A 26,535-nucleotide genomic window follows, 5' to 3' on the forward strand; every position below is an offset into this window, starting at 1 on the left:
TTTTGAACGAAAAGAGTAGAATGGGGCTATTAAAGAGACACTATCTTTTACCTGAGCAAGCTGAATTATATGTTAGATATGTTTCTAAAATGAAAATTCAAAGGGATCAGCTAATCTCACATAAATTCCAAAAAATGGAAAGTTTATGTAAGGAATGATGAGTCCAGGCATATGTCACAAAGGCAGTAAATGTGACTGTGAATTTTGTAGTGAGTACAGACAGGAAATTAATGACTAATGTGGATTTTAAATGTAAAGTTTAACGCTGGAAAACCAAGTGTTCATCAGTTAAAAGAACTGAAAGAAAACAAATCTGCTCATACAGGATTCATTGCTTGAGGAAATAGAAATGGGTTTCATCTTAAGTGACTTGAATTATGGATAATAAGAATAACTGATTGAAAGTTCAAACTTTTTATTTTGTGGACTTATATCAATGTTATGCAATGTTTGTAATTGGTCAAGTAAGTTGAGTTACACAACATCTTTCATCTAAGTAAGGACATTTGTGGTGTAACATGTTAATTCAGCATAATAACGTGTTCCACTTCTAACCAATCTGGCCAAAAAAGATGTTCACGGAAACTGTAAATGTTGATTATATGCTTATTAAGTGTGGGACATCCCACTGATGACCTTAACTTCTGAGGTCATCAGTCCCCTAGAACTTAGAACTACTTAAACCTAACTAACCTAAGGACAGCACACACAACCATGCCCCAGGCAGGATTCAAACCTGTGACCATAGCGGTCATGCAGTTCCAGACTGTAGGGCTTAGAACCGCTCAGCCACTCTAGCTGGCACTGTGTGTGCTCTGGTTTGCCACTAGATAAATACCTAGAACTTCTGCAGGAACAACTTTGCTCACAAGACCTGCAAACCTGCGACCATAGCGGTCGTGCGGTTCCAGACTGTAGGGCCTAGAACTGCTCAGCCACTCTGGCTGGCACTGTGTGTGCTCTGGTTTGCCACATATGCAGATGGACATCAAAGGTGTCGGTGCAGAACATGGATAAGACACAATGGTGAGCAAGCATCTCCATCTGCTGGTGCGGACTGTTTTCGGATTGGAGGCATGGCTTAGCAGTGTCTTGGAGGTCATACAAGAATGGGCACAGCTGATAATATAAACACCAGAATAATTCAAGAACATACATGAGAATAGTTAGTCTGAAATGTCCAATCAGTAAATCAACAAATGGTGTGATCTATTGTGTGCTACAGATTAAGAGAGGTTGTTTTCATCCACAATTGTAAATGATGTATAGAGGAAACATTTCAGTTGTAACACAGAAGAGTTATCGCAAAAGTGACTATGTCATTTTAGTAGCTTGAATAGAATGAAGCTCTCTTTCACCCACCCATGTGAAATGTGAAAAAGTCCATTGTGAAGAGGGCATGTCATGGTTTAGTGGCACTGCATAGCAGGTCCACTACAGCAAATTATATTAAGAATGGAGACCATAAGATATTTGTAAAGTAAAAGTTGACATACATATCAGCTTGGCGACTGTTCATGTATGGAGTGAAACCCATCATACCAAAACACAACTTGTCCCACTCCAGGGCAAATAGGGACCTGTTTAGTTTCCACCATCTAATCAGTCTTGACTATTTAATATTAATGAGGTGTAAAAAATTTTTAGTTAAATCTTTTTAATGTCTTATGGTTCTGTGAAATATGGTACGCTGCAGGAACACAAGCGATGTCTATTCTCAAGACAGCAATACTCAGTTGTTACTACTGTACTATTGCAATAAATCTTAACTTAGTATTAACTATTGGCTTTCACTGATAACCTCACTTTCCTATTTCATACACACTTTGGGAAGTACATGATAAGAATAATTACAGAAAGATATGAATTAATCAAAACTAAAAACTTGAGTTTCTGCCATTAAGTGAAAGCGAAAGACAAATACTATTACCCAATATATTGACAGAGACAACAAGAAAAATATGTCCGACAAAAAGATGAAACTGACTGATAAGAGAAATGCACCACTAGATAAATACCTAGATCTTCTGCAGGAACAACTTTGCTCACAAGACCTGCTCTTAAAGCTTCTTCAGCTGAAAGAGGAAGACCTGTAAACAACATGTGAGCTGCTACTTTTTTTGGCACTGCACGACCAACAGCAATTCCAGGTGTAGAGCAGAATATTCCAAAGTTTGCTCTGTAAACAAGCACAGAAAATTCATTTATATACAGAGTTTTTGCAATTTTTTTGATGATATGTTTCATTACCCATTGCCATCATTGGTGAGAACACAAAGTATAAGTACTAATCACCACTGGAAAAACAAAAAAATGAAAATAAAAAGAAAAAGGATTCATTACAACGGAATTATCCAAATGGGATGGAAATCACTAGATGTGAAGAACATGTACACAAGCAAATGATTACAATTTCTGAAAAATTGGATGATTTATTCAAGAGACAGAGCTTTACAAATTGTGCAAGTCAACAATGTATTGGTCTATCTCTGGCCCTTATGCAAGCAGTTATTTGACTTGGCATTGTTGATATGTTTATTGGATGTCCTCCTGAGATATAGTATCTGAACTTATGCTGCTTCACCTACCAGGCTATATGTTTTATTCTTTCTGTCTACTTTTACCGATTCATTTGCCTAATTAGTTTACGGCAAAGATTAAAATGCAGTATGCCCACACAGCAATCAAGTCTGTGGGGCTAGCGAGAAAAGATGAAGAACATTAATTTTCTCATGTTTGTAAATGTTGATGTTTCACCATCCTTGTACTACTGTCTTTTCCAGTGTATAATAGAGAGAAGACATGGATTTCTGTTTAGATCACTAATAATGTTAAACACACTAACTGTTATAGTACGACATCAGTTACATTTACCAGTTCCTTGTTTCAACTGATCTATCTGTCTGTGTTATCAGTATCTGTAATACTTTGGAGAAGAAAGAAATTTAGGCAGAGCAAGCTGCGGGCCGTAACATTGTCTTCAAAGAAGAAGAGGAGGTAAATAACTTCAAAAAGAAGACAAGGTAAATAGATCCAAAGGAGGTAAATAACTTCAAGGCTTAAAGAACTATAATCTAATAATCTAATATTAAATATCACAGATTTTTCATGCATGCAAGCGAATCTGGCACAATATACCTCAGGAGGACATACAACAACTGTTTTAATCAATACAAAGCAGAATAACTGCTCGCATAAGGGCCAGAAGTGGACCGACACATTACTGACTTCCTCAATTTGTGAAGCTCTTTTTCTTGAATAAGTCATTCGGTTTTACAGAAATTGTAATCATTTGTCTGCGTGTACACGTAAATCTCATCTAGTGATTTCCATCCCATTTAAATAACTCCTTTGTGGTGTGCCCCTCATTTTTTAGTAAATAATTACTACATCTGGATGCTCATCATGATTATTCACAATAGACACAATAAATTCTGTATAATAATGAACTCAAATTGTAATGGAAAGCTGTCTATTGTGGAGAGTGGGAAAGAATGCAGGTAAGCACAGAAGAAAAAAATGACATCTTAAAAAATTAAACTGTGCCAAATTCCAAAATTAAAGAAAATCAAAGGATTTTCACAGAGCTTAGTTGATACTATATTTATAACTAAGAGAATTTTTTCACAATATACCAATTCCCTTTTTTGTTTTTATCTTTTTTTCTTTATTAGATGCTGGTATAAAATTTATATATATTACCCTGGAGTTGAGAAGGAGCTGTTATCAGAGCAAATTGCAATGTCACAGCTAGCAACAAGTTGGCAACCAGCAGCAGCAGCCAGTCCTTGAACAACAGCTATGACAGGCACAGGACATTGTAAGATGCCTAGCATCAGACGAGAACAGGTTGCAAAAACCTCATGGTGGAATTCAGACCCATCTTTGCTCGTCTGCAACAGTTATTGTCACCTATTAATTGAAGGCACAAGGAAGTAATTAATCCATAAATTTCTGTTTTTGACATACCAGTTCTTTCAAATTGTGGCCAGCTGAGAACACCCGTCCTTCTCCATACAGTAAAATACACCTGAGGGAAGGGTCATTCTGATTGCAGGTGATGCCTGCAATCAAGTCTTCCATCATTTTCATGGACAGTGCATTCCTGAAAATCACACAAATGGAAACTAGGGTTCTGCTTTGACAATTCTTGCAATTCAAGTGCTTGAGAACAACAAACCTTGTTTTTTGACTTGACATGATTATTTTACGAACACCATCATATTGTACAGTCTTTGTCAATGGTTCATTTGCAATAATACATGAAGTACTAAGTGACATATTATGTTTTGGTTTCCCTCGGATTCTTGCCACCTGTCAAATATAAAAATAATGCATAGCTATTAAGAATTTAAATGCAAAGGACAGAATGAAAAGAAAGAAGATTTTAAACATTTCTGCTAGCAGAATGTGAAAGTTGATGCAAGCAGTATCTGTACTACTGTGTAGAATGGGATGATAAATCTCAAAATGATTATTTAGTAAAAGTAAACCAAGTAAAAGATGGTGGAAAAGTTAACAGGATTATTATTATTATTATTATTATTATTAGTAGTAGTAGTAGTAGTAGTAGTAGTTGTTGTTGTTGTTGTTGTTGTTGTTACTGTTGTTATTATTTCTTTTCTTTTCCCTGTCACGAGTGAGAAGGAACTACACCTGAGTCTCTGCATATGGGTGTGTCACTATGGGTCGGAGGAAATCCTCTTTGGCTTCTGGCAGCGATCTGATTTGGTGAAGACTGCCAGTCTCGCTAGCGGGGTGAAAGCAGAACTCACCATCAGCAGCATCATTGACAGGACTGACTGCGGACCTTTGGTACAGAGCCGAGTGGAGGCTGCAGATTCCTCGACCTGCACCATAGGGCGGTGGGGTTTCGGGCTCCACTGGATAGGTCAGGAGTCCACTACACACAGCAGGCGGCTACATGGGTAGCAAGGGTTGTGTGGTGTGGACTAGGCGGTTTTTTAGGTTAGATAGCCTCGGGCAAGTACAGAAAGAGCAACAGCCTCAAATGGTGCGGGGCAAAGTCAGGACATGCAGGGACCAAGCAGCAATCAGTATTGTAATGGTAAACTGTCGAAGCTCTATTGGTAAAGTACCAGAACTTCAAGTGCTGATAGAAAGCACCAAAGCTGGAATTGTTATAGGTACGGAAAGCTGGCTGAAGAAAGAGATAAATTCTGCCGAAATTTTTACAAAGGCACAGACAGTGTTTAGAAAGGATAGATTGCATGCAACCGGCGGTGGCATGTTTGTCGCTGTTAGTAGTAGTTTATCCTGCAGTGAAACAGAAGTGGATACTTCCTGTGAATTATTATGGGTAGAGGTTATACTCAACAACCAAGCTAGTTTAATAATTGGCTCCTTTTACTGACCTCCTGACTCAGCAGCATTAGTGGCAGAACAACTGAGAGAAACATCTGGAATACATTTCACATAAATTTCCTCAGCATGTTATAGTCTTAGGCAGAGATTTCAATTTACCAGATATAGACTGGGACACTCAAATGTTTTGCACGGGTGGTAGGGACAGAGCATCGAGTGACATTATACTGAGTGCACTAACCGAAAATTACCTCAAGCAATTAAACAGAGAACCGACTCATGGAGTTAACATCTTGGACCTACTGATAACAAACAGACCCAAACTTTTGACTCTGTAAGTGCAGAACATGGAATCAGTTATCATAAGGCTGTTGCAGCATCCATGAATGTGGAAGTAAATAGCAATATTAAAAAAAGGGAGGGAGGTTTATCTGTTTAGCAAGAGTAATAGGAGGCAGATTTCAGACTACCTAAGAGATCAAAACGAAAATTCCTGTTCTGACACTGACAATGTTGAGAGTTTATGAAAAAAGTTCAAGGCAATCGTAAAATACGTTTTAGAGAGGTACATGCCAAGTAAAACTGTGAGGGACAGGAAAAACCCACCATGGTTCAACAACAAAATTAGGAAACTACTGCGAAAGCAAAGAGAGCTTCACTGCAAATTTAAATGCAGCCAAAACCTCTCAGACAAACAGAAGCTAAACAATGTCAAAGTTAGCATAAGGAGGGCTATGCATGAAGCGTTCAGTGAATTCGAAAGTAAAATCCTACAAAGACCTGGTCTTATGTTAAATCAGTAAGTGGATCAAAACAGCATATCCAGATACTCTGAGATGATAATGGCATTGAAACGGAAGATGACATGTGTAAAACTGAAATACTAAACACCTTTTTCCAAAGCTGTTTTACAGAGGAAGACCACACTGCAGTTCCTTCTCTAAATCCTCGCACAAATGAAAAAATGGCTGACATTGAAATATGTGTCCAGGGAATAGAAAAGCAACTGGAATCACTCAACAGAGGAAAGTCCACTGGACCTGACGGGATACCAATTCGATTGTACACAGAGTACGCGACTGAACTTGCCCCCCCTCCTAACAGCCATGTACCGCAAGTCTTTAGAGGAACGGAAGGTTCCAAACGATTGGAAAAGAGCACAGGTAGTCCCAGTCTTCAAGAAGGGTCGTCGAGCAGATGCGCAAAACTATTGACCTATATCTCTGACATCGATCTGTTGTAGAATTTTAGAACATGTTTTTTGCTCGAGTATCATGTCGTTTTTGGAAACAGAGAATCTACTCTGTAGGAATCCACATGGATTCCGGAAACAGAGATCATGTGAGACCCAACTCGCTTTACTTGTTCACGAGAGACAGAAAATATTAGATACAGGTCCCAGGTAGATGCCATTTTCCTTTATTTCCGGAAGGCGTTTGATGTAGTTCCGCACCGTCACCTGATGAACAAAGTAAGAGCCTATGGAATATCAGACCAGCTGTGTGGCTGGATTGAAGAGTTTTTAGCAAAAAGAACACAGCATGTTGTTATCAATTGCCAGATGTCTACAGACATTAAAGTAACCTCTGGCGTGTCACAGGGGAGTGTTATGGGACCATTGCTTTTTACAATATATATAAATGACCTAGTAGATAGTGTCGGAAGTTCCATGCGGCTTTTTGAAAGATGATGCTGTAGTATACAGAGAAGTTGTAGCATTAGAAAATTGCAGTGAAATTCAGGAAGATCTGCAGCAGATAGGCACTTGGTGCAGGGAGTGGCAACTGATCCTTAACATAGACACATGTAATGTATTGCGAATACATAGAAAGAAGGATACTTTATTCTATGATTATATGATAGCGGATCAAACACTAGTAGCAGTTACTTCTGTAAAATATCTGGGAGTATGTGTACGGAATGATTTGAAATGGAATGATCATATAAAATTAATTGTTGGTAAGGCGGGTGCCAGGTTGAGATTCATTGGGAGAGTTCTTAGAAAACGTAGTCCATCAAGAAAGGAGGTGGCTTACAAAACACTCGTTCAACCTATACTTGTGTATTGCTCATCAGTGTGGGGTCCATACCAGATCGGGTTGACGGAGGAGACAGAGAAGATCCAAACGAGCGGTGCGTTTCATCACAAGGTTATTTGGTAACTGTGATAGCGTTACTGAGATGTGTAGCAAACTCAAGTGGCAGACTCTGCAAGAGAGGCACTCTGCATTACGGTGTAGCTTGCTGTCCAGGTTTCGAGAGGGTGCGTTTCTGGATAAGGTATTGAATATATTGCTTCCCCCTACTTATACCTCCCAAGGAGATCACAAATGTAAAATTAGAGAGATTCGAGTGTGCACAGAGGCTTTCCGGCAGTCATTCTTCCCGCAAACCATACACGATGATGAAGTGATCAAAGACGAAGTTGAAATAACCCAACAAGAGGCGGCAACCTTCTATGTCTGTGGGATACAAAAGCTTGTGCACTGACTTAACAAATGTTTGGATAACAGGGGTGATTATGTCAAAAAATAACAAATAATCCAGTTAATAAGATGTAACTGACGTTTTCTAAATAAATGTTCTATTTAAGAACTGCGAGCCATTGTCTCTTTGCTTTTCAAAATGCCCTCGTATATTTTACATATACTACAACTTAACAGTTCATGATATTTAAAAAATGGAATTTATTTTCAATTTTGGACTCGCATAAGCTGCAGTGTCCTCAAAGTTGTGGTAGAGACACACTGCCTGTCTTCATCTCATTTGTAGTTATAATAACAAAACTGATAGGACAAATTGCTGCTTTTCACAGATAGGAGGCATTGAGTCACAGAAAGACACAATGAAAAAGACTGCTAAAAAATTTTATCTTTCACACAAAGTCCTTCTTCTGAAACAGGAAACACACCATATTCATGCAAGTACAGCTCACACAGACATGGCCACTATCTCCGGGCAATAGGGTTCAACTGCGACCACTTCTGATGTGAGTAGCAATCTGCTGGGGTGATGGTGGGGTATGGAGGAGGCTTTGTGTGGGGAGGGGAGGAATAGCAGGGTAGGGGTGATGGAGGGAAGATTCTGTACTGCCTGTGTGACCATGCATAGACTTGGTGGGGACAGTACAGTATGGCTTGGTGCAATATTGGTAAGCTGTGCAGGGAGGTTGGGGGGGGGGGGGGGGGGGGAGGGGGGAGTAGATAAGTATAGATGGGAAAAAAATTAGTAAGTGTGTTTGTGGGATAGAAGGCATGTGCAGTGCTGGAGTGGGACTGAGCAACGGAATAGGCAGGTGGAGAACAAGGACTAGCAGACGTTGAGGTCAGAGGGATTACAGGAATGAAGGACATGTTGCAGGGACGATTCCCTTCTGTGCATTTCAGTAAATCTGGTGATGGTAGGAAGAATCCAGATGAGTGCAATTATGAAAGTGAAGTACATTGTGTTGGGCACCATGCTCGGAAATTGTGTAGTCCAGCTGCCTCTTGGCCACAGTTCACTGTAGCCATTCATGCAGACAGATAAACTGTTAGCTGCCATACCCACTTAGAAAGCAGCACAATGTTTGCTGCTTACTTCATAGATCACATGGCTGTTTTAATAAGTAGCCCTGCCTTTGATGGGGTAGAAGATGCCTTTGACAGCACCTGAGTAGGTGATAGTGTGAGGATGTACATTTACATGTGTATCGTACATCTCTTGTCGCACTATATGCCTGATGGTGAACCCTTTTGGATTTGGGCTTCTTTTCGATTAGTGGAACATAATAAGTACAGTTGGTTGCATGAAAAAAATTAAAAATGGAGTAAATAGTTTTTATTCTCTGTAGTCAGAAATTCAGCAGCTGACATTCTCATCTCTCCCATTGCCATGGAAGTGAGAGATCACAAACCTATGAAAATCACCAGCAAATCAAACTGGAATAGGCTATATGTGGATGGTCAAGTGAAAACTTGGTCTTCTGTGGTGCAAGATAATGCACATTGGTTACAATTTTTTATGTGAGATACAATTCATTATAAAAGGAGAGCTGGTCCTAGTGGACACTATACTTAGAGAGCTGAGAATTTCAAACTGGATAAATCCTACGCATGTGCCTTAATTTTTCTTAAACCTTGCTTCCATTAGATTAGATTATGTTGGATCAGATACACTTTACATTCCTACAGATCCATAGCGAGGAAATCATTCAAGATAAAGGACAAGTTAGAAAACAAGAACACACAATAAATATTTACCAATAAAAACAGACTTGCCAACGTAAGATACCTTTCACAGATCACAAGTGAAATTGTTCACATGGATGTGGAATTACAGCACAAAAATTGTAAACATAATTTCATTTAAAAGATAATAACAAACTTGTCACAGAACATATAAATGTTCAATGCAATGAGTTGCTTATAATAATCTCAGGCTATTGTAGTCATGCGTCATCAAACAGAAGAATCATTTTTCAAAACTTGTTTGCAGTGACCACATTATTGCACCATGTTTGTACAGATGTCACTCTGTACATAAATTCACATTATTTGATGTTATTAGTGACATATACACATCAGCCTATTCCACTAAGAAATTCATCAGTTGAGTAGTAGAAGTTGGCCACCAATAAATTGTTTAGGGTCCTATTAAACTGAATTCCATTTGTAGTTTAACTTTTTATTGCTGCTGGCAAGTTACTGAATATGTGTCTTCCTGAATAACGAACACCTTTCTGGACCAAGGTAAGTGACTTTAAATCTTTGAGGAGATTATTCTAATTTCTAGTGCTGATTCCATGAACTCTTGTTTTGAAAATGGGAAATATTTCTAACAACAAATTTCATTAAGGAATATCACTAGTTCCCCAAGCAGCACTCAGCAGGACAGTCTTGAGTTCACACCACAGATAATTCCTATTACACATTTTTGGACGTAGAAAGCTTTAGCTTGGCTTAATGAGTTACCCCAAAAAAATCCCTTATGACATTATGGAATGAAAGTTAGCAAAGTATTCTAGGTTTTTATTTTATTTTTATATCACCTAAGTCTGACAACATCAGCAATGTAAGTAGAATCCATTTAATTGGTTCAGCAATCTTGTGGTATGCCGCTACCAGTTGATTTTATTAACAAGCTTTAAGCCCAAGAATTTGTCATCGTGATTTAGGCACATACTGGTGGGAACCTCTTATGAGCTCTGAACTGCATGTAGTTTTCATTTCTTTCATTTTTTCCAGAATTTATAGACAAAGATTTGGCTAGGAACCATTTATTAATGTCTCTGAAAATTTCATAAACTGCCCTCTCTAAGACTATACTTTGCATCTGGTAATGTTACTGATGAAAGGTCATTGATATAAACAAGAAAAAGTAAGGGCCCTAAGATAGAACATTGTGTCACACCACATGTAATTAGTTCCCAGTTGGATGATGCCTGATAACTTAATACATATCTCTTCCATATTGACACCCTTTGTTTCCTGTCAGAGATATTGTATTTGAACCATTTTGCAACATTTCCTTCTACATTATAATATTATTATTTACTTAAACAGATATTATGATATACACAGTCAAATGACTTTGACAGATTGCAGAACGTACCAGTAGCCTGTAGGGTGTTGTCTAACGAATTAAGTACATTCTTGCAAAATGTGTGGATAGCCTTCTCAGTATCGGGACCCATTATGAATTTTGACTGTGACTTTGACAATACATGCATAAATCAAAAAAAGTTTTGCATCACCTCATTTTGCATTGCCTCAGTTCCGCAAGTTTTGGAACCTGTACAGAAAATTGGAATAGAGATCAACATAAACATCATTTCAGCCCTTTTTATTGCTCATGAAACCACACATTGCATGTTGTACCACCATACAGCAAGACCTTCCGAGGTGATGGTCCAGATTGCTGTACACATCGGTGTCTCTAATATCCAGTAGTATGTCCTCTTGCATTGATGCATGCCAGTATTCATCGTGGCATACTATCCACAAATTGATCAAGGCACTATTGGTCCAGATTGTCCCAGTCCTCAATGGCAAATCAGTGTAGATCCCTCAGATGGTTGGTGGGTCATGTCATCCATAAACAGCATTTTGATAGGGCACATATTTGGAGAACATGCTGGCCACTCTAGTTGAGTGATGTTGTTATCCTGAAGGAAGTCATTCACAAGCTGTGCACGATGGGGGTGTGAATTGTTGTCCATGAAGATGAATGCCTCATCAATATGTTGCCGATATGGTTGCACTATCAGTCTGAGAATGGCATTGACGTATCGCACAGCCAATACGGCGCCTTCCATGACGACTAGTGGCGTACGTCGACCCCATATAATGCCACCCCAAAACAGCAGGGAACCTCCACTTTGCTGCACTCACTGGACAGTGTTTCTAAGGCGTTCAGCCTGACTGGGTTCCCTCCAAACACGTCTCCAACAATTGTCTGGTTGAAGGCATGTGTAACACTCATTGGTCCACTCATCAGTGGACCTCGCCATGGATGCTGGGAGTGAAGTTGTGCATCATGCAGCCTATTGTGCACAGTTTGAGACTTAACATGATATCCTGTGGTTGCACGAAAAGCATTATTCAACATGGTGGCATTGCTGTCAGGGTTCCTCTGAGCCATAATCCATAGGTAGCGGTCATCCACTGCAGTAGTAGCCTTTGGGAGGCCTGAGCGAGGCATGTCATTGACAGTTCCTGTCTCTCTGTACCTCCTCCATGTCCGAACAACATCACTTTGGTTCACTCCAAGATGCCTGGACACTTCCCTTGTTGAGAATCCTTCCTGGCACAAAGTAACAATGCGAACATGATTGAACTGTGGTATTGGCAATCTAGGCATGGTTGAACTACAGACAACATGAGCTGTGTACATCCTTCCTGGTTGAATGACTGGAACTGATTGGCTGTCGGGTCCCCTCCATCTAGTAGGTGCTGCTCATGCATGGTTGTTTACATCTTTGGGTGGGTTTAGTGACATCTATGAACAGTCAAAAGGACTGTGTCTGTGATAAAATATCCATAGTCAAGAATTATCTTCAGGAGTTCTGGGAGCCGGGGAGATACAAAACTATTTTTGATGTATGTATTTATTGTCAGATGATTAAGAAGCTGATTGTATATTACTTTTTTGAAAATTTCTGAGAAAACTGGCAAAAGTGAAACTGGATGGAAACTTGACAGCATTTCTGTATCTCCTTCCTTATGCAAAGACTTAACTATAGCATACTTCAGCCATTCAGAAAATGTTCCACTGATAAATCACTACCTACAGGTGGCCTACATAGGGCAGATATGATCGGGTCTGCTACTACTTATGCAGTGCATCACAGCTGGACTTTATGTTGGGACACAGCATTGTGCCCTGCTTATGGTCATCTAGGTCATCACACTGGATCTCTTGGGTATACCAGGTATACACAGATATACATCTACATCTACATTTATACTCAGAAAGCCACCCAACGGTGTGTGGTGGAGGACACTTTATGTGCCACTGTCATTACCTCCCTTTTCTGCTACAGTCGCGTATGGTTCGCGAGAAGAACGACTGTATGAAAGCCTCCATGCGCGTTCGAATCTCTCTAATTTTACATTTGTGATCTCCTCGGGAGGTATAAGTAAGGGGAAGCAATGTATTCGATACCTCATCCAGAAACGCAGCCTCTCGAAACCTGGCGAGCAAGCTACACCGCGGTGCAGAGTGCCTCTCTTGCAGAGTCTGCCACTTGAGTTTGCTACACATCTCAGTAACGCTATCACAGTTACCAAATAACCTTGTGATGAAACGCACTGCTCGTTTGGATCTTCTCTGTCTCCTCCGTCAACCCGATCTGGTATGGACCCCACACTGATGAGCAATACTCAAGTATAGTTCGAATGAGTGTTTTGTAAGCCACCTCCTTTGTTGATGGACTGCATTTTCTAAGGACTCTCCCAATGAATCTAAACCTGGTACCCACCTTACCAGCAATTAATTTTATATGATCATTCCACTTCAAATCATTCCGCACGCATATTCCCAGATATTTTACAGAAGTAACTGCTAGCAGTGTTTAATCCGCTATCATATAATCATACAATAAAGAATCCTTCTTTCTATGTATTCGCAATACATTACATTTGTCTATGTTAAGGGTCAGTTGCCACTCCCTGCACCAAGTGCCTATCTGCTGCAGATCTTCCTGCATTTCGCTACAATTTTCTAATGCTACAACTTCTCTGTATACTACAGCATCATCTGCGAAAAGCCACATGGAACTTCTGACACTATCTACTAGGTCATTTATATATATTGTGAAAGGCAATGGTCCCATAACACTCCCCTGTGGCACGCCAGAGGTTACTTTAAGGTCTGTAGACGTCTCTCCATTGATAACAACATACTGTGTTCTGTTTGCTAAAAACTCTTCAATCCAGCCACACAGCTGGTCTGATATTCCGTAGGCTCTTATTTTGTTTATCAGGTGACGGTGCAGAACTGTATCAAACGCCTTCCAGAAAAAAAGGGAAATGGCATCTACCTGGGACCTGTATCTAATATTTTCTGGGTCTCATGAACAAATAAAGTGAGTTGGGTCTCACACGATCGCTGTTTCCGGAATCCATGTTGATTCCTACAGAGTAGATTCTGGGTTTCCAAAAACGACATGATACTCGAGCAAAAAACATATTCTAAAATTCTACAGCAGATCGATGTCAGAGATATAGGTCAATAGTTTTGCGCATCTGCTCGACGACCCTTCTTGAAGACTGGGACTACCTGTGCTCTTTTCCAATCATTTGGAACCTTCCGTTCCTCTAAAGACTTGCGGTACATGGCTGTTAGGAGGGGGGGCAAGTTCAGTCGCGTACTCTGTGTACAATCGAATTGGTATCCCGTCAGGTCCAGTGGACTTTCCTCTGTTGAGTGATTCCAGTTGCTTTTCTATTCCCTGGACACTTATTTCAATGTCAGCCATTTTTTCATTTGTGCGAGGATTTAGAGAAAGAACCTACTGATTTAATATAAGACCAGAATTTCCTAGGATTTTCTGTCAAGTCAGTACATAGACTTTCACTTTTGAATTCACTGAACGCTTCACGCATAGCCCTCCTTTCGCTAACTTTGACATCGTTTAGCTTAATTTGTAATCTTTGAAAGAATTAAAATAAACATGAAAAACTAACCTTCAGACTTGCTCCTTTTTACAATCTGTTACCTTTTTAAGAAATATCCAACACAAATATGCCAGTAAAATTTTAAATAATGGCATAAACAGCTGGTCTTCTGGGCCTGAAAATTTTCTAAGTGGCTTGTCCTTAATGTTAAGTTTTGAATAAGAGTCTGGTACTCCAAGATATAAAAAATTCATCATACATTCTCATGTATAACATAATTCATCTTGCATAAAAGGATATTTACTTTGACAGTAACGCTTCTGAAACCACCATTCTCAATATTTTCCCACAACCTGTTAGAAATGGAAACAGCTGTGGTGTCACACTCATCGAAACAAATCCCATGATAAAGACACATCAAAAGCAGTTTGCTGTTATGAAATATTGCAGAGTCTTTGACACATTTTGCTGTCGGCAGGTGCCTGTATATGCATTGTGTTTTGTTGTTGCAAATAGCACATTTTCTTACCAACTTTGGCATTACTCTCTCATTTACATTTTAATGCTGCAATATTATTCTGCAGTAGTGGGCTAAAGTAAAATTGTTTGTTATAAGTATCAGTTCTTACCAGTGAAAATTACAAAAATTTAACTGAAAACTAAAACTATGAAAAAGTTCCATAATTCTAAAAAATTCCTGGATTTCTAAAAAGTTCCTGAGATTTTCCTGGATCTCTCCTAGATGCAAAAACTCCTGGGTTTTTCCTGCATTTCCTGGTTGCCCTGGGGCATATACACCTTGCCAACACTGCATAAATTGCAAGGATGCTTTCTTCTAAAAATTATTGCAGCAATCAGGCAAGATTGATGCTCAGCCATCATAGATATGTGGACAGATGATTTTAAAAATCTCCACAACATAACACTGACAGGTCATTAAATTAATGAGGCACGATCTCTTATTACCAGATTACTTTTTACTCAAAAGTTCAAAAAAATGATCAAAACAAGAGATGACATTTTACATGAGGTGCTTCTTCACTTTTCCCTTCTGGGAGTAGTCAAAGAAGACTTTTCAAAGTTAGTGCAGTGAGAGATCAGGGATGTAATATAGTGAATGTCTTAAAAGGGAACAAAAGGCACTCATAGCTTGCCTCATATATTGACAACAGACATACACCATACATTCAACACAGACTACTGGTTGGCAGAAAATAGTTGTGAATTGATTAAATAAATATTGATTTGCAAACATTTAGTAGTATACATGAAACATGCATGACTGACATCAAAATTATAGCTGTCACTGGACCAGAAATTTGACACACATTGGAATTCAAAAGTAACCCTGTTGGAGACAATCATGTGTAAGTTCAAACATATTAAGAAGATGTTGCAGCAAAATAACTGCATTCTATATACAGTTGCTGTGCAGCGAGCTACCTTAATTTAAGTATTAACTGTATTTTTCTTATATGTCACTTCTTCTTCCGTGTGTTTTTGCTTTTAGGAAGCTTTAATTGTCGAGTGCTATTAATAGTGTTCCATAGATTTTGTGTTTGTTTTGAATACAGTCAGAGAGAGTCCCTTTAGTCAACCATAGTGCCAATAGTGCTAGTGTTTGTTTTCAATACAGTCCAGAGACAGGTAGTGCTATTTTCATTGTTTTCTACAAGAAGTGGCTAGCAATCGCAGTTTAGTCAATAATCAGCTGTCTTTAGTGAATTAGCAGTCTAGTTAAAAGTTGATTAACTCTCTTGAGTAAATTGATTCCTTAGGATGGATAGGACGTGTGACTGCTGTGCACGGACGCAGGAGGAGCTGGCCATTGTTCGCAAACAGCTGAACGTGTTGATGGGCGTGGTCAGCCGTCTTCAAGCTGCTGCCTCGGAGTGTAGCGGCAGTGGGGAGTCTGGTGCGTCGCAAGGTACACACCAGGTGTTACATGCTTCACCCACTGACCCTGCGGTCGAGACATCTTCGCGGGTACTGGGCGCGTTTGGACCACCCTCTCCCCAAGCGGAGTGGTGGGTTCAGCGGCGTTCGCGGCGCCCGAGGCGGAGGGTAAATGTGGAGGCTGGCTGTGTGGCATCGCCCGATCTGCCTGTGAGTGGACATGTGGCTGCTCCTTCAGCAAGGTCCGAGCAGGCACACAGGGGAAGGGATTTATTAGTTATTGGGAGCGTCAACGTTAGGCGGGTGATGGAGCCCCTTAGGGAAATAGCGGAAAGGTCGGGGAAGAAGGCCAGTGTTCACTCTGTCTCCTCGCCAGGGGGTCTCATCCGAGATGTGGAGGAGGCCCTACCGGTGGCGATAGAGAGCACTGGGTGCATCCGACTGCAAATTGTTGCTCATGTCGGCACCAATGACTTCTGCCGTCTGGGTTCAGAGGTCATCCTCAGTTCGTACAGGCGGTTGGCAGAATTGGTGAAGGTGGAAAGCCTTGCTCGCAGGGTGGAATCAGAGCTAACTATTTGTAGTATCGTTCCCAGAACCGATCACGGTCCTCTGGTTTGGAGCCGAGTGGAAGGCTAAAACCAGAGGCTCAGACAAGTCTGCGGAGATCTGGGGTGCAAATTTCTCGACCTCTGCTATCGGGTGGAGAAATGTAGGGTCCCCCTGAATAGGTCAGGCATGCACTACACGCCGGAAGCAGCTACAAGGGTAGTGGAGTACGTGTGGAGTGCACATGAGGGTTTTTTCGGTTAGAGAGTTTCCTCCCTAGGCCCGACAAGACGCCTCCTGAGACGCGGCAAGGCGGGAGTAGGCAAAATGCAACAAGGAATAACAATATTAATGTGCTAATAGTAAACTGCAGGAGCGTCTATAGAAAGGTCCCAGAACTGCTCTCCTTAATAAATGGTCACAACATCCATATAGTACTAGGGACAGAAAGTTGGCTGCAACCAGATGTAAACAGTAATGAAATCCTAAACTCAGATTGGAATGTATACTGCAGAGACAGGCTGGACGGTGAAAGGGGAGGCGTGTTTATAGCGATAAGAAGTGCAATAGTATCGAAGGAAATTGAGGGAGATCCGAAATGTGAAATGATTTGGGTGAAGGTCACGGTTAAAGCAGGCTCCGACATGGTAATTGGATGTCTCTATAGGCCCCCTGGCTCAGCAGCTGTTGTGGCTGAGCACCTGAAGGATAATTTGGAAAATATTTCGAGTAGATTTCCCCACCATGTTATAGTTCTGGGTGGAGATTTTAATTTGCCAGATATAGACTGGGAGACTCAAACGTTCATAACGGGTAGCAGGGACAAAGAATCCAGTGAATTTTTTTTTAAGTGCTTTATCTGAAAACTACCTTGAGCAGTTAAACAGAGAACTGACTCGTGGCGATAACATATTAGACCTTCTGGTGACAAACAGATCCGAACTATTTGAAACAGTTAACGCAGAACAGGGAATCAGTGATCACAAAGCGATTACGGCATCAATGATTTCAGCTGTAAACAGAAATATTAAAAAAGGTAGGAAGATTTTGCTGTTTAGCAAAAGTGACAAAAAGCAGATTACAGAGTACCTGACGGCTCAACACAAAAGTTTTGTCTCAAGTACAGATAGTGTTGAGGATCAGTGGACAAAGTTCAACACCATCATACAATATGCATTAGATAAGAATGTGCCAAGCAAGATCATAAGAGATGGAAAAGAGCCACCGTGGTACAACAACCGAGTTAGAAAACTGCTGCAGAAGCAAAGGGAACTTCACAGCAAACATAATCATAGCCAAAGCCTTGCAGACAAACAAAAATTTCGCAAAGCAAAATGTAGTGTGAGGAGGGCTATGGGAGAGGCGTTCAATGAATTCGAAAGTAAAGTTCTACGTACTAACTTGGCAGAAAATCCTAAGACATTTTGGTCTTCTGTCAAAGCGGTAGGTGGATCAAAATAAAATGTCCAGACACTCTGTGACCAAAATGGTACTGAAACAAAGGATGACAGACTAAAGGCCGAAATACTAAATGTCTTTTTCCAAAGCTGTTTCATAGAGGAAGACTGCACAGTAGTTCCTTCTCTAGATTGTCGCACAGATGACAAAATGGTAGATATCAAAATAGACGACAGAGGGATAGAGAAACAATTGAAATCGCTCAAAAGAGGAAAGGCCCCTGGACTTGATGGGATACCAGTTCGATTTTACACAGAGTATGTGAAGGAACTTGCCCCCCTTCTTGCAGTGGTGTACCGTAAGTCTCTAGAAGAGCGCAGTGTTCCAAAGGATTGGAAAAGGGCACAGGTCATTCCCGTTTTCAAGAAGGGAACACGATCAGATGTGCAGAACTATATACCTGTATCTCTAATGTCGATCACTTGTAGAATTTTGGAACATGTATTATGTTCGAGTATAATGACTTTCCTGGAGACTAGAAATCTACTCTGTAGGAATCAGCATGGGTTTCAAAAAAGACGGTCGTGTGAAACCCAACTCGCGCTATTCGTCCACGAGACTCAGAGGGCCATAGACATGGGTTCACAGGTATATGCCGTGTTTCTTGACTTCCGCAAGGCGTTCGATACAGTTCCCCACAGTCGTTTAATGAACAAAATAAGAGCATATGGACTATCAGACCAATTATGTGATTGGATTAAGGAGCTCCTAGATAACAGGACGCAGCATGTCATTCTCAATGGAGAGAAGTCTTCCGAAGTAAGAGTGATTTCAGGTGTGCCGCAGGGGAGTGTCATAGGACCGTTGCTATTCACAATATACATAAATGACCTGGTGGATGACATTGGAAGTTCACTGAGGCTTTTTGCAGATGATGCTGTGGTGTATCGAGAGGTTGTAACAATGGAAAATTGTACTGAAATGCAGGAGGATCTGCAGCGAATTGACGCATGGTGCCGGGAATGGCAATTGAATCTCAACGTAGACAAGTGTAATGTGCTGCGAATACATAGAAAGATAGATCCCTTATCATTTAGCTACAAAGTATCAGGTCAGTAACTGGAAGCAGTTAATTCCATAAATTATCTGGAAGTACGCATTAGGAGTGATTTAAAATGGAATGATCATATTAAGTTGATCGTTGGTAAAGCAGATGCCAGACTGAGATTCATTGGAAGAATTCTAAGGAAGTGCAATCCGAAAACAAAGAAAGTAGGTTACAGTATGCTTGTTCGCCCACTGCTTGAATACTGCTCAGCAGTGTGGGATCCGTACCAGATATGGTTGATAGAAGAGATAGAGAAGATCCAACGGAGAGCAGCGCGCTTCGTTACAGGGTCATTTAGTAATCGCGAAAGCGTTACGGAGATGATAGATAAACTCCAGTGGAAGACTCTGCACAAGAGATGCTCAGTAGATCAGTACGGGCTTTTGTTAAAGTTTCGAGAACATACCTTCACAGAAGAGTCAAGCAGTATATTGCTCCCTCCTACGTATATCTCGCAAAGAGACCATGAGGATAAAATCAGAGAGATTAGATCCCACACAGAAGCATACTGACAATGCTCCTTTCCACAAACAATATGAGACTGGAATAGAAGGGAGAACCGATAGAGGTACTCAGGGTACCCTCCGCCACACACCGTCAGGTGACTTGCGGAGTATGGATGTAGACGTAGATGTAGACCTCTTCCTTGATCTGGTACAACTTCTAAAACCATTTCACCATGAGAGAGACAAACTGCAGCAGAAGTATTGTCCTACAACTGAGGAGTGGCTCCAAAGTTACACGAGAATAATGTAACACTTGTATGACATTCTCAGTGACATGGAGGCATTTGAAATATGAATAAAAATAGCAATGAGGGCTTTGCAGTACATGCATCATACAATCAATGTTCAGTACATGCATCATACAATCAATGTTTCTCACTCCTCCTTTCCAAACTATGAGAATGCTATCTCTACAGCAGAAAAAGAAGACGAGCACTCAGCTACTAGAGATCTTTGCAGGAAAATTCCACAAACTGCAATTGAAAAGTGGATGAGGGAAGGCAGTGATAACTCAACAGGACCAAAACTAATTACAATAATTGACATGACAATATCAATGACGTCCAAAGCTACAACGATGTCTCTCCGTATCAAGTAATTGACACATTTAGTATGACAGATAACCTTATCAGGAAAATAGTTTGCAAATACACTCGGAATATGTTGTTGAACTTTTGTTCCTTAATGGTTATTATAAACATGCAAACAATAGATTTCATACTTGTGATAAATTTTTAAAAATTGCAAAGATGGAAAAAAATTAAACGTAAGTTGTGAAGTCACATTTCTTTGTTAATTACAATCTCACAACTAATAAAAAATGCATGGCTGTTTTGATTTAATAAAAAGCAGAAAAAATTGGAACACTAAAAAAATAATTAATGGAAAGTAATAAATTTTTGGAAATACGTTTGTCTAGGTACCATATTTAAGTGATTAACATTGAAAAATTACAGATTAATGTACATGTGAGATACGCCATTGCAAATGTGAAAGGCTGGTACATTAATAACTGGTGTAACCACCAGAATTTTGAACGCAATCACGCAAATATGCATGTATTGATTTGTATACATGCTGGATGTCAGTTTGATAGACGGAGTTCCATGCCTGTTGCAATTGGTTAATCGATACAGGGACAGTTAATGCTGGTTGTGGGTGATGGTGGAGTTGTCATCTGATGATGAGACTTATGTGCTCAACTGGAGATAGACCTGGTTACTGAGCAGGCCACAGCAATGGTTACAATGGCAGTATGTGGGTGAGCATTCTCCTGCAGGAAAACACCCCCTGGAATGCTGTTTATGAATGGCAGCACACAGATTGAATCACAAGACTTACAAATTCACAGTCAGGATGTGTAGGATGATGGAGAAAATGTTCCTGTTGTCAAACAAAATCACACCGCACACATTAACTCCAGATGTAAGTACAGCGTGTCTATTACTTGGACAGGTTAGTTGCAGGCACTTAACTGGCCTCTTCTAGTAAACCCATGATCATCATTGGGACTGAGGCAGAACCAGTTTCCAGCTTTCATCAGAAAACAACAGACTACTGAAACCGCAAATGGTGGTGGTTTGGTGATGGTGAAATGCACGTTACAGGGCATCTGGCTCGAAGCTGCCCTAGAAGTAACTGATTTGTAACAGTTCTTTATACCACAGTGGTGCCAACTGGTGCTCAAATTTCTGCTGCAGATGCAGTATGATGCGCCAGGGCCATACCCTGAATGTGATGGTCTTCCCCCTTTGTTGTGCCATGTGGCTGTCCAGAGCCCAGTCGTCTTGAGAACATACATTCGTATGACCACTGCTGCCAGCAATCATGCAGAGTGGTTACATTCTTGCTAAGTCAGTCTGTAATATATCATAAGGAATCTCCAGCTTCTTGTATCCTTATTACATGACTGAGAGATGTTGATAATGATGTCTTTGTCACCTTAAAGGCATTCTTGACTAACATTAAGTCATTATGTCCAATCTCAAAGGTAACTAATGCTCACAACTGTTACAGTGTGAGCCTTTTAACAAACCTGCTTTGCATCCTCACAGTGGCACCACTAGTGCCACTCTCATGTGACTGATTCGAAATCCGAGCAGATATCGTTGTTCAGATGTAGAAAGGTGCCTACCAACTTCTGTTTTTGTCACACAGCTCCTTCTCAGTGTTGTAATTTTTTTGTCAGTATACACCATGTGTAAAGACAAATGAATTTATTTATTTTTAGTCTGCCACATAGTACACTGAAATTTGCTTATATCTGCTTCTGGGCATAGTTATTTATTTGTTCATCATTTGTAAATGATATTTATGTTTATATTGCTATTTTAAATGATATATGCATTCTTGTGACTAGAGGGAAATGAGTGCAACACAAAATAAAGAGAGTCTGACTTGGGTGTCAGGGATGAAATCAAGTGGATAAGGATGGGTATATGCTTTCAGGTACAAATCCAATTCTGTTGGTCACAGAACTAACCAAAATTTCCTGGCACCTGGCTATACCCATCTGTTTCAAATCTCTACTAGTTACACAGATAACATAATATGTTACTAAACTCAGAAGCACACTACTTGATTGTCATAACCAATAGTTTTTTATTTTAAAGATTTTATGATGAAGATTAGTTCTATTTCTGTGTTGGTGGTCATATTCATATTACTGAAGTTATTTGTAATGACTGGTCTGATATATGGAATGTTAGTACTTACTGAACCTCACAATCCAGTCTTTTCAGCCAGTTATGAAATGTTTGCTAAAAAGTTTTGCAGCACGGCATGTATCTGTTACCAACATATAATTTCCTCTTAATGCTTTTTGCTCCTTTTAACCTCTGGTTCTATCAGTCTCCTCCTTCATCATTAACCAAACTGTGTTTGTTTTGTTATCTGATATGAAAATCTTTCTCTTATAATGCATTTGCTTTGACATCGCTATTACTATCTTTAATATTTTGCAGTACGACTTGTTATCAGTGACTCACAGGTGCAGTTCCCTTTTTTGTCTCACGAGGTATCTTTATTTCTTAAGTAGTTCGTGGCTTCTTTGTAGACTTTGATGTAAGCTGAGTTAGTTTTGGGGGAAACGGTTTTCAAATAAGGTAAGGACATTATCAATAAAAGTGTTGTATGTTTCATCAGATCAGTCCATGCCTTTAAAGAGAGTCCTAAAATTATCAAATCTGGGCTAAATGGCTACTACCTTGACTTCAGATTTAGCAGATATTATATCCTGTTCACCATTAAATGAAAGAAACTGCATGTCCTTGTCTGAGAATACAGTGACTATAAGTTTTGTAATATTATTTTGTTCATTGGACCTTTCTACAAAGATATTATCAGTGACTGTTTTTGAGCAATTAGCTAACCCAGTTGTGAAGTTTACATTGGAATTAAGTTGAATTAAAGTGTTATTGACTGTAATAAATTACTACTGAAACAGTTTTTAAGGAAATTTACATTAAAATCAGAACCTTGATTTCTTTTTCTGTTAAATAGGCCAAAAGAGTTTCAATATGATTTATAAACAGATAAAGATTACCTGCAAGTGCTTGATATTATTATGAAGGATTTATTATGAAATTCTACTACTGCCGCAATTGCTTGCATACGCTGCTCTAGGCAACATTTATGAATGTCAATGTTCTTAAATTTATAATAATTCCTGATGAACTCTCCTTTGTCCATTTTCTCTCTGCAAAAGTGAGATGCTAACCTAAATCTTGCAACACTTAATATATCTATACCACTGGTCACATCTTGTTCAGAGAGGAAGATTATGTCAACTGGGCTTGATCGCACTAATTCATCAATATAGATAAATTATCCATTAATTTTACTTCTTAGCCTCTGAATATTTTGAAGCAGTAAAGATAGCTGGCATTTTCAAAATGGTTCAGATAAAACTGGGTGGAAATAAAATTTATGCTGACTGCTGAAAATTTTTAACTGATGGCTGTTTGTGCTGATGAAATATGCCATAATTATGTTGTTTAGTTTCTTTCTCAGACAGAAGGTTTGTTTCAATCCTAAACTTATAGTAACCTGCTGATTATTACACTTAACATCCACAGCAGACTTAAAGTCAGGCCACTACAGCTATCATAGTGCACTCAACATTCAAATATAGTGCCCGCAACTACTGGAGGCGGCCAGGAAGGACAATCGGTCACCATCTGCCATCTGAGTGTATAGCACTACACCACTAGCAACACCTGACACAGATACAGTCTTTATAAGAACATCCACAGGGCTCTGGGCCCTCAGTTGTTAAATGTGTTCGAGCGGGTGAACTACTTTTGGTGTTTCAATTGTAAAATGCCATTTGACCATGTATTATTATATTTAACTTCTGTAATACCTAGATTTCAACCTTTATGCCATTATCAAGTATAATGCTAAAAGTTGTTAGTCCATTATTATGTCATATCTGTTAAGGCAGTCAATGCAGGTAAACAAAACTAACACATATCTTTAAGATGTTATTGTCGAGGACATGTGTTAGTTTTGTTTACCTGCTTTGGACTGACTTAACAGATATGATATAACAAAGGTCTAACAACTTTTAGCATTGTACTTATTAATGGCATAAAATCCGAAATATAGATAGTACACAAAATAAATATAATATTACACAGTGATATGGTGGTTTACTCTTTTAAACAGTACTACATGACTGTGGCTCAACACCGACAAAAAAAAGTACTTTTAGTGCATTCTTATTGATGTCACTCTGTGACCCAAGTAAATTATATATTTTTTTGAGAAATGTGTTTCCTTGTGTTCCTAGTCAGGACACATGTGGCGACAATGAGTATTTTCTATGGTATTTCTGCCATTTGGCTCTTTCATGGAGACTTTACTCCAGTCACCTCTGCAACAACAGATACATGCGACCATGTTGGAATGGTTGTTGGCTACACTGACCCACACTCAGCAGCCAATTGTTAACCCCCCACCCCCATATAATAAATCCATGAATACACTAAATGTTAGGACCCTTACAATGAGTGTCCTCGTCAATATTTTCTGGCATTCCAGATGGTCAACATGGTTTCTATTGCCCTTTTCTTATTGTGAGTACCCCTCATAAGTATCACTTACTATGCCAATTAGCTCCACTGCAAGAACCAGCAATGCTTTCTTTTGACGATCTGTGTAGTTTACCATTCTCCTCTCGCCACAAGCGTCCACATGTGGGCACTGCATATGTTGCAGTCTACCAGTGTTGCAAACAGCTTCAGCAATTGTATTGTGCATGAGAAACTGAGCTTCAAAGCCTCAGTTGAACATGTTGGTTCATCAGAGAGTCGTATGTGGACTCCATGGTCACAGATGCAATCATCCATTCAGCTCCAGATAAGGAGGCATGTCAACATGCCCTTTAGTTTGAGAACCCTACCATGGCAGAGGTTCTGAATATCGCACAGTCATTTGAGGTCTTCCATATCACAGCCTTGTACACAGAAGAAAGAGCAGGTGCCACAGTAAGGACAAACCAACCACACCGACACAGGCAAACATGTCATCAGCAGCAACAACAGTGAACACCACTTCCTTCACGCCTCTTTTGTTTCCTAAAGCACAAGTGGGTGGCATGCCTCAAGCACTGGGCTTCCTGTAAAAAAATGTAGCAGAAATATGTTGATCTCTACCCACTAAGAGTCACTGCAGGAATCAATAACACAAATATTCATACTGATTCATTGTTCTGTTCGCCACTGTCTGCAGGCAAAAACAAACTTTTCAGTTAAGTGCAGGTGATGGATCAGTCAATAATGATACAAGTCAACATGGGGCTGCTGTGTCCCTACTCAACTCAAATACGCACATAAGGCTAGGGTCCCCACTGTTGGTGCACATCGAGCATCGGTTGGTAAGCTATAACAAACTGCAGAATTCTATTCTTGGCCAGTTCAAGGCTGACATAATTTACATGTCAGCAGTCCATTCCATTACACACATGGTGGTTAACGATGTGATTACTGAAAATTAGTATGGGTTAAATGCTCTTACCTCTTTTGGTTTTTCTACTCCAAATGTTGTGCATCTGGTGTCAGTCCAAGTGCCTTATCAGGAATTGGATCACTTGTGCTCTGAGTTTTCAGATCTGCTTGCCCCAGGTTAGATTATGCGAACAGTTTCGCGGCGCACATCACCCTCAAACCCTAAACCTGCCCTCACTTTCTTCAGGTGGGGCCGGTACCAGTAGCTTTCCGTGACCAGATTAAGACATAGCTGGATCACTTAATGTCATGGGAAGTGATTAAACTGATTTTCTCAAGTGAATGCCTTTAGTGATCATAAAGAAGTTGTCTTGCCAGCTTTGGATCTGCGGCAGCTTCAATGTCATTATTAATGGCCAGGCAGTCAGAGACACTTATCCCTGCCTCACCAGGAGGAGGTGCTCACAAAGCTGGCCGGGTCAAGCCTTTTTGAAAAATGATTTGGCTGAAGCTCACCTTCAGATTCCATTGCACAATGCATTAAACCAAAAGGTTATGGTTAATACATCTTTCAGCCTCTTTCAGTAACAATGGCTAAGGTCTGGGGCTGCTAGCGTGCCTGCCATTTTTCAATGTCTTAGAACATATTATATGGTTGTTCTACATTGCATCAACTATCTTGATGATCCTGTTGTGATAGGTGCTAC

The 26,535-nt window shown here is 39.9% G+C and overlaps 1 protein-coding gene across 1 annotated transcript in view; it reads right to left on the bottom strand.

Annotated features, from left to right (window-relative positions):
• The window catches only part of LOC126333133 (enoyl-CoA hydratase domain-containing protein 3, mitochondrial), a 131,670-nt gene that overhangs the window by 55,127 nt on the left and 50,008 nt on the right, over positions 1–26,535 (bottom strand). Inside the window, exons 2-5 of the mRNA XM_049996715.1 lie at positions 4,181–4,314; positions 3,970–4,105; positions 3,703–3,893; positions 2,019–2,179 (exon numbers count right to left, since the gene is read on the bottom strand). Coding sequence (XP_049852672.1) covers positions 2,019–2,179; positions 3,703–3,893; positions 3,970–4,105; positions 4,181–4,314 — 622 coding nt within the window. The remainder of the gene's footprint in view (positions 1–2,018; positions 2,180–3,702; positions 3,894–3,969; positions 4,106–4,180; positions 4,315–26,535) is intronic.

This window comes from Schistocerca gregaria, chromosome 2 (genome assembly GCF_023897955.1).
Source record: "Schistocerca gregaria isolate iqSchGreg1 chromosome 2, iqSchGreg1.2, whole genome shotgun sequence".
NCBI classification, from domain to species: domain Eukaryota; kingdom Metazoa; phylum Arthropoda; class Insecta; order Orthoptera; family Acrididae; genus Schistocerca; species Schistocerca gregaria.